The sequence below is a fragment of the Fusarium coffeatum genome (genome assembly GCF_003316985.1).
Source record: "Fusarium coffeatum strain FIESC_28 chromosome Unknown BRIP53273_contig_148, whole genome shotgun sequence".
NCBI lineage: Eukaryota > Fungi > Ascomycota > Sordariomycetes > Hypocreales > Nectriaceae > Fusarium > Fusarium coffeatum.
Window position 1 is genome coordinate 55,808 of NW_022157941.1, and position 13,940 is coordinate 69,747.

General features: G+C 48.4%; 6 protein-coding genes across 6 annotated transcripts; 3 read left to right on the forward strand and 3 right to left on the reverse strand.

Annotated features, from left to right (window-relative positions):
* Nucleotides 1-861: 861 nt before the first annotated feature.
* Nucleotides 862-1,644, forward strand: FIESC28_06918 (uncharacterized protein; the record flags this gene model as incomplete). Its single annotated transcript, XM_031161060.1, has 1 exon — nucleotides 862-1,644. One exon carries the CDS (start codon nucleotides 862-864, stop codon nucleotides 1,642-1,644), a length of 783 nt encoding a protein of 260 aa, XP_031014863.1.
* Nucleotides 1,645-1,738: 94 nt separating this feature from the next.
* Nucleotides 1,739-3,457, reverse strand: FIESC28_06919 (uncharacterized protein; the record flags this gene model as incomplete). Its single annotated transcript, XM_031161061.1, has 1 exon — nucleotides 1,739-3,457. The coding sequence occupies one exon, from the start codon at nucleotides 3,455-3,457 to the stop codon at nucleotides 1,739-1,741; it is 1,719 nt and encodes a 572-aa protein (XP_031014864.1).
* An 843-nt stretch (nucleotides 3,458-4,300) lies between these two features.
* On the forward strand, nucleotides 4,301-6,029 carry FIESC28_06920 (uncharacterized protein; the record flags this gene model as incomplete). The annotated part of the gene is made up of 3 exons (XM_031161062.1): nucleotides 4,301-4,518; nucleotides 4,574-5,002; nucleotides 5,057-6,029. The coding sequence occupies 3 exons, from the start codon at nucleotides 4,301-4,303 to the stop codon at nucleotides 6,027-6,029; spliced, it is 1,620 nt and encodes a 539-aa protein (XP_031014865.1).
* Nucleotides 6,030-7,739: 1,710 nt separating this feature from the next.
* Nucleotides 7,740-8,517, forward strand: FIESC28_06921 (uncharacterized protein; the record flags this gene model as incomplete). Its single annotated transcript, XM_031161063.1, has 2 exons — nucleotides 7,740-7,760; nucleotides 7,825-8,517. 2 exons carry the CDS (start codon nucleotides 7,740-7,742, stop codon nucleotides 8,515-8,517), a joined length of 714 nt encoding a protein of 237 aa, XP_031014866.1.
* Nucleotides 8,518-9,352: 835 nt separating this feature from the next.
* Nucleotides 9,353-11,745, reverse strand: FIESC28_06922 (uncharacterized protein; the record flags this gene model as incomplete). The annotated part of the gene is made up of 2 exons (XM_031161064.1): nucleotides 9,353-11,632; nucleotides 11,686-11,745. 2 exons carry the CDS (start codon nucleotides 11,743-11,745, stop codon nucleotides 9,353-9,355), a joined length of 2,340 nt encoding a protein of 779 aa, XP_031014867.1.
* Nucleotides 11,746-12,040: 295 nt separating this feature from the next.
* Nucleotides 12,041-13,876, reverse strand: FIESC28_06923 (uncharacterized protein; the record flags this gene model as incomplete). The annotated part of the gene is made up of 1 exon (XM_031161065.1): nucleotides 12,041-13,876. One exon carries the CDS (start codon nucleotides 13,874-13,876, stop codon nucleotides 12,041-12,043), a length of 1,836 nt encoding a protein of 611 aa, XP_031014868.1.
* Between the last annotated feature and the right edge of the window lie 64 nt (nucleotides 13,877-13,940).

Here is a 13,940-nt window from a genome sequence, read left to right on the forward strand (position 1 = left end):
TGAAAGCTGGCAGGTGCTTGACATTCCCAAACTGGAGACAGTTATCAAAAGCTGCGTTGTTGACAGACGACTGAGCAAGACAGTAGACAATCGTGAGTTCAGAAAGATCGCTTTATCTTTGATCGTTCCGTAACGCCGTTGGGGGAAATCTCTCGAAGTACTGCCCGATTCCGTGATGTCATGCCCTTGTCGCGTGTTCTCAAGATACCCGGGCTTAACTGTTAGCCTCTTTTTGTGCTCGGAAATACCACGAAAATGCCATAACAGAAGCTATCGAGATCTAAGGCACTGCACAGGCACAGCAAGACACCGGAAAAGAAATACTCCGGTAACTGCCTCCGCATAAGCTCGGATATCATAGCATGAATAATTATGCATGGATAATTCACTCCACATAAGAATTATGCCACCCTCCGTCATGTTTCCGTTTCAAACCCGCCACTCCGATCGACCAGCTGCAGACAAACATCCAACACATTCGTTGCACAGCCGAACAGCACAAATTCAATTGGCGGCCTAAAATAATTTGTCCAATCACTTCAAAGGCAGTTGATCCGTTTGGCGGCTTATGCCTGGGCTACGCGCGGCCTAGCGTTCTTTTTATAGAAATTACAGCGAACAATCATGTGAATTTGGCGAAGACGATACGAGGTGGTGGTCGAAAGATGTGACACGAGCTGATAGACGACTGATTATCTGTAGCACAAATAAATATAGTTTTACTGCTGCCTCTTTGTGACTGCGGAGTTTACTTTCGCAACCTTTTCAATCGGTGCTGGTGAATTTCTTCTCATCATGCGATCTTTGCTCACGATCACGGTTTTGATCTCGCACTGCTTACTTGCGACCGGGCATAGCAAGATGGGTGATGCACAACCAGAGGCGAGCGCTTTATTCTACGACTCCGATGCATCAAATCATGTGCGAAATCCGCAAAAAGATCCACTGCAGAACATGCCACTAGCAGAACGTTGGCGACAATGGGTGCGACGACAAGATACCGAAACAGACGACGATAATATTAATACGTCAACGGAAGAAAGACCAGAGACTCGTGAGAGTACAAGAGAAGAAGAAACAACAACCGAGGATGAGGCTACGACTACAGAAGAAAGATCGTCAACAACAGACCAACCGTCATCAACCACTGAAGAATCCACGACAGAAGCATCATCCACCGATGAATCCACCTCAGCTTCAACAGCTTCATCCACCGAAACAACAAGCGACCCAACCACTACTCGCAGCAGCTTCACATCCATAGAACAAGGCGCATCATGCTACAGCACTCATACTACAACCAGTGTAGTATGTCACATCACCACAGCCGGCCGTACAGAAAGCCATTCATGCATCACCAACACGATGACATCCAGTACATGCGCTCCAGGCCTCTTCTGCGAGATCCATCCCGATTCTGGCGCGACGGTATGCATGGAACAGCACAATGAGATTGGTACGGAGGGAATTGTTGTGGCGTCGATTTTCGCAGCCGCCATCGCGGGCTGCATGGCTGTTCTGGTCGGGATGTGTATAAGGGACAAGCGTGCGCAAAAGAAGTTTGAGAATTTGAAGAGGGTCAAGACTTTGAGGACTGCGAAGAGGGAGGAGCAGGCCAATCTTATGGCTGGAGGTCATATTTGAGGAACGCTTGTATGGCAAATTATTTGGACTCAAAGTAAAAAAGGACGGATAAACAGAACTACATGGCTACGAGAGTGAAATAATATGATACTATTTACAGACGAACAGGTCGAGGCCAGTCGGGATCTCGTGCCAACTCAACCTGTGCAAGGTGAATCGCCTGATCCTCAGCATCGTCAAAACTCTGAACGCTTGCAGCTCCATTTGGCTTAAAGTACGGTCCATCAACTTCGCACTGCGTCTCATTAGCAGCAGGCAAAGTTCCATTGTAAAGGAATCCCCGAACGTGCTTGGCGAGACAAAGTGAAGGAACCGCAACAGAACAGTGTCCGTAGCCCTTGACCTCGATGAGTCGCGAATCTTCAAAGGCAGCGAGAGCGGTCCTGGCTGAGACGAGAGGGCATACAGGGTCGTATGTCGTGGTAAGGATAAGCAAGGGATGCGCGGTCTCTACACCGTTGCGAGGGACGTAGTTGTGCGTTTTTGGGACACGCCATTGCTGTTTAGCGAAGAGCTGAACAATGTCGTCTGGCGCGAAGAGGCTGCGGTTGAAAGTTGGCACCACAATATCCAAAAGGGAGTCGAGATCTTGCGGCCAGTGCTTAGGACCTGACATTCCATCGTTCAGCGAAACAAAGTAGAGCGGATCACTGTCATCTTCACCACCCAGACCATAGTCCATCAAAGCCTGTGTCGCGTTGCCGTTGAGAAGCTGACTCATACGTTCGGCGAACATGTGCCACCTCTCGGGTTTGTACAAGACTGGGAACAGAGCTCCGAACCAAATCTTCTGGTAGTCGAGCAGGCCATACATGCTGTTGTTGACATATACATTCATGGGTTGATTCTTGAGGTCATTGGCGAAAGAGACAAATTTCTCTTTAAGACCTTCCCAAGAGTCTGCCATTGAGGACAGTGGGCAAGCATCACCGGACTTGGCACACTCTTTGAAAAGTCCATCCATGACATTCTCGGTATCGTTGAGGTCTTCTTCGTCGAGGCGAGACTCATACCAGAGAAATTGGTTGACGACTCCATCAATGATGACTCTGTGAGATCTCTCGGGGAATAAGGTAGCATAAGTCTGGCCGAGAAGAGTTCCATAGCTGAAGCCCCAGTAGTACATGTCTTTCTGACCAACAGCATCGAGGATGCTGTTCATATCTGCGGCTGTTTGTGGCGTGTTGATGTAATGTCCATGTTCGCCCATCGTATCCTCACAGGCTCTGACATAGTTGTGAGTCCAGGCGAAAGCCTCGGCGCCATCCTTAGTGATATCCGCATCATTTACAGATCCGAGCTGTTTACGCGCCTCTTTGCTAGGATAACATGAAGCAGTTGGTGTCGAAGAGTTGATACCACGGGGATCGAAGGTAAGAAGATGGAAGCCATCACCAACAATAGTGCTCAGCTGCTCACCCCGTCTATGGATGAACTCAAACCCACTACCACCAGGTCCACCAGGGTTCAGCAGCAGGTTGGGACTTCCATCCTTGCCGCGCATCCGGACAATGGGTACATTGAAGGTTTTGTTGCTGGCCCCCGGATTGAACTGGTCAATCGGCACATCAATGTCGCTGCACTCGAGAGTTCGGTTGCTGATCTCTCCGCAAGGCTTCCATTGGATGTTTTCGCCCTCGTGCTGACGGTGGAGATGATGACGGTGCGAGCAGTGAGGGCGGCTCTGAGGGGTCAGCCAATACCAAGCGGCGCAAGTGAAAGCGCCCGCGACAAAAAGCTTCCAATTCCACTTGCTGATGCCTTTGCGTCGGGTTTGGGACCATTCGTCCCCGAAGGATTGCTTTTCGCTCATTTTGATAGGTTTGTTGATGGTGAGATGAGATGAGATGAGATGGATGGGAATGAGGAGAGTGAGCTATGGACTAACTGTATTGGAACGCTTACGCGGGCACGTGAGAACCCCTGTAAATTGCCAACGCGTGCGCTATTGGCGGTCATTACCGCTGTTTCCAGTGCAATTGAGACGCAACCATCATCAAAACTATTCCATCTATGATCTGCCTGAATCCTGCGAGAATATGGAAGTGCCGGATCAACAATGCAGCTTTGCAGAATCATACGTTACTTGCTACGTAATTAGTCCGAGAGAAGTAACGAGTACGAAAACCCAGACGTTTCATTAGTGCTTAGAAGACCCAGTAACAACAACCGCTGGAGCAAAACGTCATAGAGTCTGCCGACACGGATATTCGGCATTGTACGAGAACCACGATTAAGGAATATAGGCGCTTTTGATATATATCGTTTCTATGATGAATTGTGCAGCTTTTGATACATTTTCCTACTGATGGGAGATATACATTGAGAGTGGTCTAAGAAGTCGTCGTGGGATTCATGGTTTCTTATTGTCATCAATAGTAGTGCCGAGCCTCCACCTGCTACGGAGTAGCCCACGGAGTAGTCCACCATAATCTCCAGTCTAATTGCCGGGCACTTTGCCTAAATTTATAATGATCGCCGCCTAAGATCCAACAATGGTACTACCATACGACCAGGTAATGCCGAGTATCCGGGGACCTATGGCCAGTGACCTTGCTACACTGGGACATTGGTAAAGCACAATATTTAAGGACGCTTCTCCCTATCTATCCTTGCCAAGCCATCTATCTTTATCCGAGATCAAACGCTAGTCACTATGAGCTCTTTTGAAACCCCATCGTCAGCACTTCAAGCAAGTGCAAAGAAGTACCCTGATCGTGCGGCGTTGAAGATCCCAACCCGTTCGTCTGAAGGAGTAGTCTTTAAGGACATCACCTATACACAGTTTCAAAAGGATGTTGCGCTATCGGCGAGATATTGGAAGTCTGAGCTTTCTAAGATCGGAGCTCAGGACAGGGCAGTTGTTGGTGTCTGGTAAGTCTGTTCTGTGTATGACCTCATTTGAATCCTTCGGCTGATTACGATTTAGGCTAAGAGGGTATTCCTACTCAGACGCAGTTCATATCTGGGGTCTCCATTGGGCTGGCTATACCCCTCAAATGATCTCTCTTCGCTTGAGCGATCCGTCCGTTGTCTATGAGCTCTTGCAGACTGGAAAGGCTGTAGCACTGGTACACGAACCGGAATTTGCCTCGATGCTTGATAATGCTCCTTTGCCACTATTCACAGGCGGCGACAGCATCTTCGAACAGAATTCGGAAGAATTGCCCTCGGTAAACGCATGGCATCCTACCAAGTGGGACGATGTACTGTTTATTTATCATACCTCTGGGTCGACCTCGGGCATTCCAAAATTGGTGCCATGTACCGCAAAGTGGGTAAACCACGCCATTAGGGTGTCCGCAGAATGGGAAGCAAGAGCCAACAAGACTGGAGACCGCATGGTTAGCTTGCACATGTAAGTCTCCCCCTCAGTCGCTTCTTTACACGAACACTGCTAACAAAATACCAGCGGAAGCTTTTGCCACATGGCCGCATCCTACGTTTTATGGTTTACAGTAAGAGAAGGCTCATGTGTCATCATTCCTAGTGCCTTTCCCCATCTTATTTCCGAAGTCAAGTATTGCCTCGAAGAGCAGGGTCTAACAACAGTGATTCTGTTTCCACCCATGCTGTCTGCTATCCTTCGACAAGCCCGTACCGACCCGTCACTTCTTGCCGCCCTGAAGAAGGCGGATTGCATAGGCTCTGGCGGCCTTGACCCTGATCCAGCAGATGTGGCATGGGGACGAAGCCAAGGCTTCCACATGTCAAACGTTCTTGGATCTACAGAGCTTGGACTACCAATGATGACTGACGGTCGAGCGAACGACGACTACCTTCAGCCATTACCTGGTAATAAATATGAGTTCATTCCAATAGGTGACAAGGTGGAGTCTGGCGAACCACTGCTGGAGCTAGTCGTACTTCCCGATTCACCCGATTGTCCAGTTCCTGATCTCTGCGCCGCCGATGGCAAATTCTACACTGGAGATTTGTTCATCGAGCCCGAGCCCGGTAAGTACCTATGCAAAGGCCGAAGCGACAACTGGATTAAGATGGAAACGGCATTGCGATGTGACACCACTTCCATCGAGTCTAACGTTATGGACACCTGCGGAAGCGACTTGGTCAGCGCCGTTGTGGTGGTAGGAGTTGGACGCCCATGCCCCACCATCATTGTTGAGCCGAAGGATGGATCGGTGACCAGTTCGAGTGAATCAATGGAGAATCTGAGGAAAGAGGTCTTGGTGAGGATCGCTCCATTTCATAGGAGGAGATATGAGCACGAGCGGGTGGATGATAAACGGTATATCGTTGTCGTTCCCCAGGGAACGCTGCCTCGGACTATCACAAAGGGAAATGTGCGCCGGAAGGAGGTTGAGAAAGTTTACACCAAAACGTTGGATGCATTGTACGGAAAGCAAACGGTTGCGCAGGGATAGATGTAGGAAATGTCTTTCTGTCAATCGAAAAACTTCGTAGATCGTTTATGATCCAAGTGCTGAAGGAAAATAGCATCAAGGATGTTCGTGTTAAAAGTGAAAAGGATGGAAATCCTCGTTATTTTGAGGCTTATATCTCAGCTCTTCCAGATTGCTTCCATCTGATCCTTCGTTTTGATATACGCGATAGGTAAGCATGAGGCTTGCGTTTCCCAAGAGTACTCAGCTGATGTCTTGGCCATCTGAAAAGCTTGGCATCAGACTCCGGCCTGAGTTTCGTCTGGGGATCCATGACAAGCGCGTGTATGACCTCACCTTCATGCAAGCCGAATCCGGAAGGACCCGACTCTGTTGAATAATCCAACTAGCTTATATCTTGGTAAGATCAGGAACTTCTCATGAAATCTGAGAAAGGGTGTTTTCCTCATGGAGCTTATGTTCCCCACGGCGCTATCCTTGACTGCGGCTTAGCGACAAAAGCGTCAGAGTACCTTACCCACTATATTAACTCTAAACTTCCAACTATAGTGGCGGGATTAACATGGATGGATTATGCTTAATCTGAATCGAAAAGCAAAGAGAGCTTGAAGGGACATTGGAACTGGTGAGGCTTAGCGCTATGCCTGAACCACTGCGCCACTCGTCGATTTGGTGTCTGGTCAAAACATGGAAAACACATGCAACATGCTGATATCCCAAAGAATGCACGTGCATCAAAAACAGGACCAGGCCTCGGGTGTCATTGCCGTGATCTGGTGGGATGCGATGCGATGTAACGATAATCTGCTGTTACCGTAGGTCCCGGCCGAGTTCGGTTCTTACATCGAGACTCCAATTTGTGTAACAGAGGGTTTTGCCGTCTTAGGTAAGATCTAGTGCCTCCACGGTCAAGCCTAACAATAACCATAACTAGGAAATTCCGCCCCGTCATGGCTGGGACAGCTACTTGAAATAGTCATAACGTTATCCAACGTTATCTAAATAAAACTTAAATTCTGTGCTGCATTTTCGCATGTCTCGCTATTCGTGTCTCGCTTCTCGCGTATCGAGGATGACTCGCTCTCTCTCAGAATGAGTCTAGCCAAGTGAGGCGCTGCATAGTAAGCAGCCCTGACAACAAACCAGCCCAGTAAATCCTTGGCATTTACAATTGTTTCCCCAAAGAAGCAACAGCCGATGTCTGAGGCAGACCGTCATTTGTAATTTCGAGTGGCTACATCTGTCTGAGCTATCCAAACGCCGACGCAGTCAAGTCTGATGCCTCTTAAAACCGATGCAGAGATGGATCTGGTAAGGCTTGGGCAACCATTTGGGCGGAAATCACGACCGTTAGTCATTGAGCGAGCCAAGCGTCTTGGGCTTCTGCTGATGCCTCCGCCAGTCAGATCGAGCATCGCCCTACTGTACAGACAGGGGTCATATTTTAGGTGAGAAAAGACAGGATCGAGTTATTTGCAGCATTGTGTCTGCTGACTCCGCCACTTAGCATTGGACTGATTCTTTTCGCTGCCTCGAGGACATTTTCAGGTCGTAATATAAACTCATATTAAGCTAAATCACTGCCCGTAATTGTGCTTTCTGGTCGGACATATTCGATAATATTCGCTTGAACTATTGTGTCTGTTTACGTAAACAAGACCCTCTCAAGAACACACGACCTTAGCGCCTACTTCTATGCCTCAAGGTAAAAGTCCGAACTTTTTAGGAGTAATGAGCTCCGACGCCAGTAAGGTAGGTCTCACATCGGGCGTATTACGTCAATGAGAAGGCCACTTGGGACTAATGAGACGCACAGAGTAGACGAGAGCGAAACCGAGAAGCGCAACAACAGTTCCGAAAGCGAAGACAGGCTGCCGAGGCTGCTCGCATGCAGCGACTGAAGCATTTAGAGGGTATCATAGAGAAGATGAGCACCGTGATAGTAGGCTTCACCGACAAGATGTTGCAAGAGGATGTCTTGAAGCGGTATCCCGCGTTAGCAGCCGATGCACAAGATGTTATAGCACAAGTGCTTGCTCTGGCCAATGAGGCTGGTGATCCTGAGGAGGGTAGCACAGCTGAACTACCCGATGGTGCATCGCCTGATACTAGAGAACAAGACTTGGGGTTTCTAGGGCAGCCTTTCTCGTCGAGTCCGTTGCCGAGCGATATGATGCATCTAGATTCGGACAATACCGTGTTCATGACACATTCTTCACCCGAATATTCGCACGTTATGGCTACTCCTTCGGTATCATACACACACATGCATGATCCAATGCTATCCCAAGCTTCGTACCTATCATCCTCAATACCACAATCGCTCGACCAGATGTCATGGAACACGTCTGACCACCTCTCCCCAACATCGTTTACGTATCAGCCCAGTCAGTCATACTTGAATGTGGGTTCTCTTCCCATCTATAAATCGCGTAGCTTACCGTTAGCTTCGCAGAACAATCTCGAATATTCGCCACAATACTACGACGGGACGAGCGCGACCCGATGATGGCGATAAAAAAGTGGCTCACAAGCCACAGAACACACTTTTTCAAGCTTGTTTTTATGTTACATTAAAGTGTAAGGCAAGCCGACCGGACCTCAATTTCCGAGGCGGAAGCTTAAAAGGGCATCATGGCTTTAGAAAATGGAGGCGTTTAGAATATGTCAGTTTGGATTTAGTCAAAGGATAGGCGGCAGCGAGTATTTAGTAATACAAGATAATAACCAATGCCAAGTAGAAAGATCTAAAAAGTGCAAAAACGACACCTTTATCTCCCAAGTATAGCTGGTATGAAGAAGTTGTCGCATAGATGTAGTAGGAGGAAGAAAAGACACAGCCTGGGAAGAAAGAGGGAAAGTAATCCCTGTAGTAGTATCATGTTGTAGGTAACTTTGAGGTTACAAATTGCAAAAAATGAAGAGCGGGCAGTGGGTGTATGGGTTTTTTTTCCTTCCTTTCTTTGTTTCTTTGTCATCTTCCTTTTTTTCTTAGGTTGTAACTTTAGTGGGATTTATTTCCTCTTTTCTTTGATCCTCTTTATTTTGGGTTTCTCTTTTGTTTCTGTGTAAACCTTATATGGGTGTTTGTTTCTGGTTCTTTTCTTTTTGTCATTTTCTTTCTTGACGTATTCGGTTTAGAATTTGGAAGTGCTTGTCGGATGCCACTGCACTACTCTTCGGGCTTGTTCGCTGGTAGATATTGAGTCATGTTAGTATTTAAAGGCAGATGTCCCCAAGGTTCATACACGTTCACCCAATGGGATTATGTAACCTTCGATTAAGCTTTCACTTGATCTGTATATTCTTTAGGCACCCATCTTTGTTATCAGCTGACCCAACACCTATCGATACTTGATACCTGGCTCTACACGGGTATACCCATTGCCAATTCCCTCTTCGCCGACATAGCCTTCTCTTTTTATTAATTCGTCACTGTTCCCTTGTCTCAATACCATCTCCAGCCTCCCCTCATTACCAACAGCCCTGACCACAGCAGGTGTACTCCAAGTCCGCGAACTATCCACTCCCCCGCCAACGTTTCCCAGATCATGCTTCTTAGAACACAGTGCTAGAATAAGGATCTCACCGAAGCTACCCCAACAAGAACTCAGCCAGCGGTGTCGAGAGAAGAGGATGACCATAGCATGAATGAGGACAATGGCAACGTGTAGTAACAAGATGGCGAGAGCAAGAGGGATAGTGTTGCTACTTCGGATGCTGTAGCCGTAGCCACCCAGAAAGAATTCGTGTTCGACGATAGGGTTATCTGGCCCGGGCGATGTACCATCATCCTCGTCGAACGGTCGGATTCCCTTCTTATCATAGTAATCGGGGCCCATTCGAGAGAGAATATCGGCTAGATGTACTGCAATCGCCATCTGTAGTGAGTTTCCGTTTGCTTCGGCGGAAGAATAAGGTTCGCGAGTCCGGATCTCGTCGGCGATGTCGATGGCCTTATCCCAAATAGAATCTTGCTTGAGATCCGCCTTCTTGTCGGTTTTGTTGCGCCGTTGGCCCACAGTCTCTAACCATTTCTTCCGCAGCTTAATAGGCTTGTATGCCTCTGCTGTATCACCAAGCAGATCCCATATATCGAAGAGGGCATAATCAAACTTGCTTCGGGCAAAATTTGATATACCACGGTCGATCCAGAGATCGACTTCTGCCCAGCGAGCATATACCCTGCACAAATGGAGCCCGAGTTCCTTTTCACTTGCGGTATTTGGATATTCATCATCGAGGGTGCCATTATCGAAATATTTTGGCACTTCTTCCAATAACAAGAAGTTCGCACTGATCCTTGGGTCTTCTTTGTCCAGGCTCGTCAGAATCCGATGCCTGGTCTTTGGATACTGGTTTTTTGACATGTTCCGAGCTTCAGTGACCAAGTCCTTGAATTCGGGGTTCTGGTCAAACGTCAATGTCACATCGTTGCTCGACATATTAGCCGAGAAAAGGAAAGCTGCGTCGAAATCACTTGTCCTGTTATAGGCACACTCAACAGCCACGAGGGGCTGCTTCCATAATTTTCGGGAAGGAGACCTGAGAGTTTTCCAGTACGACTTGATGAGTAGATCATTCGGTGCTAGCTCTCCAGCGTGCCAGCTATACGTGATTTGGTTCGTCAAAGTGTCCATCGGCGTTGTGGCAACCGCAAGTTCCAGCGACAATTGTTCAAAGTCCTGTGTTAATGATATCTCCCGGTCGGATCCAATTCTCTGGGGATAGTTTGTGAAAGAGACATTCGATAGCTGTCGCCGACTGGTTTCCATATTTCCTCCGGGCGTGTCCCTGAGTATAGGAAGAAGCAGTGATAGAGGGTCAAAAAGGGTGGAGTTTGATTCATGTTCGATGACATAGAAATCTGCCTGGTCTGCACCGAGGTCATTTGGATAGATGTCCGGCTTGAAGTAGGTCCTTCGGTCTGACCTCTCATCCCAGGGCACATATACCTGCCACCATCCTTCACGAGGAATCATGACGATGGCCGATAGTGGCGCCGCCGCAACGGAGAGAAGAATCGTCACGATGATAACCGTACCAGTCATCCAAGACCGCGCCCTCTTGGGCTTCGCACCTGGTTGCAGAAGACCAGCCCAGAATTCCCAGCTGAAGAAATATTGCAGCGGTGAACCAAGGTAGAAGGGCGCTGATAGAAGACCCAAGGGAACACCGTCATCTTCATGGAAAAGACTGTAGCATATTCGTTGCAAGAGGATATCTGTCAACGAGACGAGGATTAATATCTCGTGAGCTTTAGCAGCGAACTGCAAAAAGTTCAATTGCTCTTCAGTGAGGTTGCCCCATCTTATCCTGTGAACATAAAGTCCCAGAAGAGCGAGGGTGATTCCGATTGGTAGGATATGGAAAAATGCAAGGTGGCGTAGGACAGCCCACACACCAGTTCTGCAGACCCTTTTAGGTCTTTCAGGACCTTTGAAATTTTTCCAATAAGATTGTTTCTCGGATTTCGATGAATCTTTGATCAATGATTCTGTGCTTTGGTCCAGGCCTATTGTCGGTTGCTCTCGTATCGAGGGCGTCGGAATATGGTAGTCATCATCGCCAAGCGGGGAATACTGCCGGTCGCGTCTTGCGCCGCGCCAAGACTGACGGAACACCTAGGGCTTAGCGTTAGGTAGGATAATCTGACTTGCAGAGTGGTGAGACAAACATCTTGCTTCAACTCATCAAGTTCTACACCAAAGAAGCTCAATTCATTGTCGTGTGGCATTTTTTCCGATAATAAATCGGAAGCGAAAATAGGACACGCGACAGAGAGCAGATCCTCCTCGTTAAAAAGGATTCTTTGTGAATTGCATGGATTAACGGACGCAACAGGGGTATATGGCTGCCTCATTGGCTAGGTAGAGTTACAACCGGGGCTTTGAGAAGAGTTCTGATATTGATCTGTGTTATAGGTGGTAAATGCAATAGCACATGTTCAATCTCAGCCAAATATCAGAATTCGTAACTATTTACCATTCGAATATGTACAACTTCACAAAAGTAAAATAACATCCCGGTGCCTACTGGGAAATCTTCCCCTTGGTCTTCCAATAGACATTGTAGTTGAATCCTTGTGCATCATAGAAAGGACCCATCTGAACCTTTTCGCCACCTGCTTGCGCTTCAAATTTGAGACCCTCATTACCCTGTCTCTTGACAGTAGCCAAATCAATTGTGGGCATATTACCAATTGAGGTATCACCGTAGTTGGCTGCCAAAATAACAGGACCAAAGGCAACGGCGGCAACGTTAGGATCGTCGTTGGCAGCGACGGTTCGGAGACTCATGGGGAATTGCAGAGTAACCTTGTCACCAGACTTCCAGTTGCGCTTGACCATAGCGTATTTTCCAGGCTTGACCTCTACATCAATGGTCTGACCGTTGACCTTGATGGATGCCTTTGCCGTCCAGGATGGAACACGAACAGCGAGTGTCCATTCACCATCCTTTCCGCCAATCTGAAGGGTGGATGAGTCCTTCTGGGGATACTCGGTGCTTTGAGTGATGGAAACCCCACGCTGCGACCAGTTCAACTTCGAGGGAGTAAACAAATTGACGTAGAGGGTATCCTTGGTGTGGAAGTAAATTGAATCCATAAGCTTCGTGTTCGTCTCAATACCAGACCCTTGACAGCACCAGAACGAGTTATAGTCAGTGCTCCAAGTACCGCCACCCCAGGCAGGTCCGATTCCTCGGCGACCGCCAGGGTTAAGAGGTGTGAAGTAGGTAACGTGACCATGGTTATCCTTAGGGTTCTGCTGACCGAGAAGATGGTTCATCAAAGCATTCTCGTAAAAGTCAAAGTATGAAGCATCGCTGGGGTTCAAAGCCCAAAGCTCACGGGTCAGCTTGAGCATGTTGTATGTGTTGCATGCTTCGCAAGTGTCGTTGGTCAAGTACTTGGCGATAGCATCGGGTGCGCGGAAGTGCTCAGCCTGAGAGTTTCCACCGATGGCGTAGGTATGCTTGTGAACGGTCAAGTCCCAGGCATTGCGACCGATGTCAAGGTACTTCTTGTCACCGGAAACCTTGTACTCGCGAAGTGCACCAATCCACTTGGGCACCTGGGTGTTGGCGTGCAGACCGGAGAGCTTGTCAACGTTGTTCTTAAGAGGGTCGAAGATGATGGCATGGTCGAAGCGTTGAGCGACCTTGAGCCACTTGTTGTCATTGGTGTAGTAGGCGATATCCGCAAGGACTTCGTTCATGCCGCCGAACTCGGTCTGCATCATGCTTTGCATCTGGTTGTAGCTGAGCTTGCCTGTGCGGGTATCGACCCAGCTCGCAAGAGAAAGCATGACTTCCTTAGCCTTGTCGTCGCCGACACGACGGTAGACATCGAGAAGTCCAGCAAGAGTCTTGTGAATAGCGTAGTAAGGAACATTGCCATTGTTCAAAGTCCTCTTCTCGACCTTCTCAATTTCGGACTCGGGAAAGCCAGACAGATAGCCCTTGGTGAACCCAGCCTTCTCGTTGTTGGCCTGGCACTTAGCAAGCTCAGCAACAAAGTACTTAGCGCGCGAGCCACATTCCTTGTTCCCAGCGGTGGCATAGCAATGGGACCAGGCAGTGAGAAAGTGGCCCTGGACGTGACTGCGGAAAGGAAAGTCCGGCGCGTCCCAACCTCCGTTCTTCTGAGCACCCTTGGTGTCGAGACCGTGGTTCTTGCGAAAGACGTAGAGCATTCTGTCTGGGTCGATGGAAGTGAGGTAGTTGATGGTGCGATCTTGGTTGTCCATCCATCGACTGTCTGTCAGAGATACATCGGACAGCTCGAAAGCGTTGGCTAGGTCATCGACCTTGGCACAAGCCAGAGAGGCGATGCCCGTGAGGAGAGCTGCCTTGAACAGAAACATTTTGGAGTTGTACAGTGTCTGATACAGCTTGGCAGGAAGGCTCCGATTATGGCGGATCCGGTGG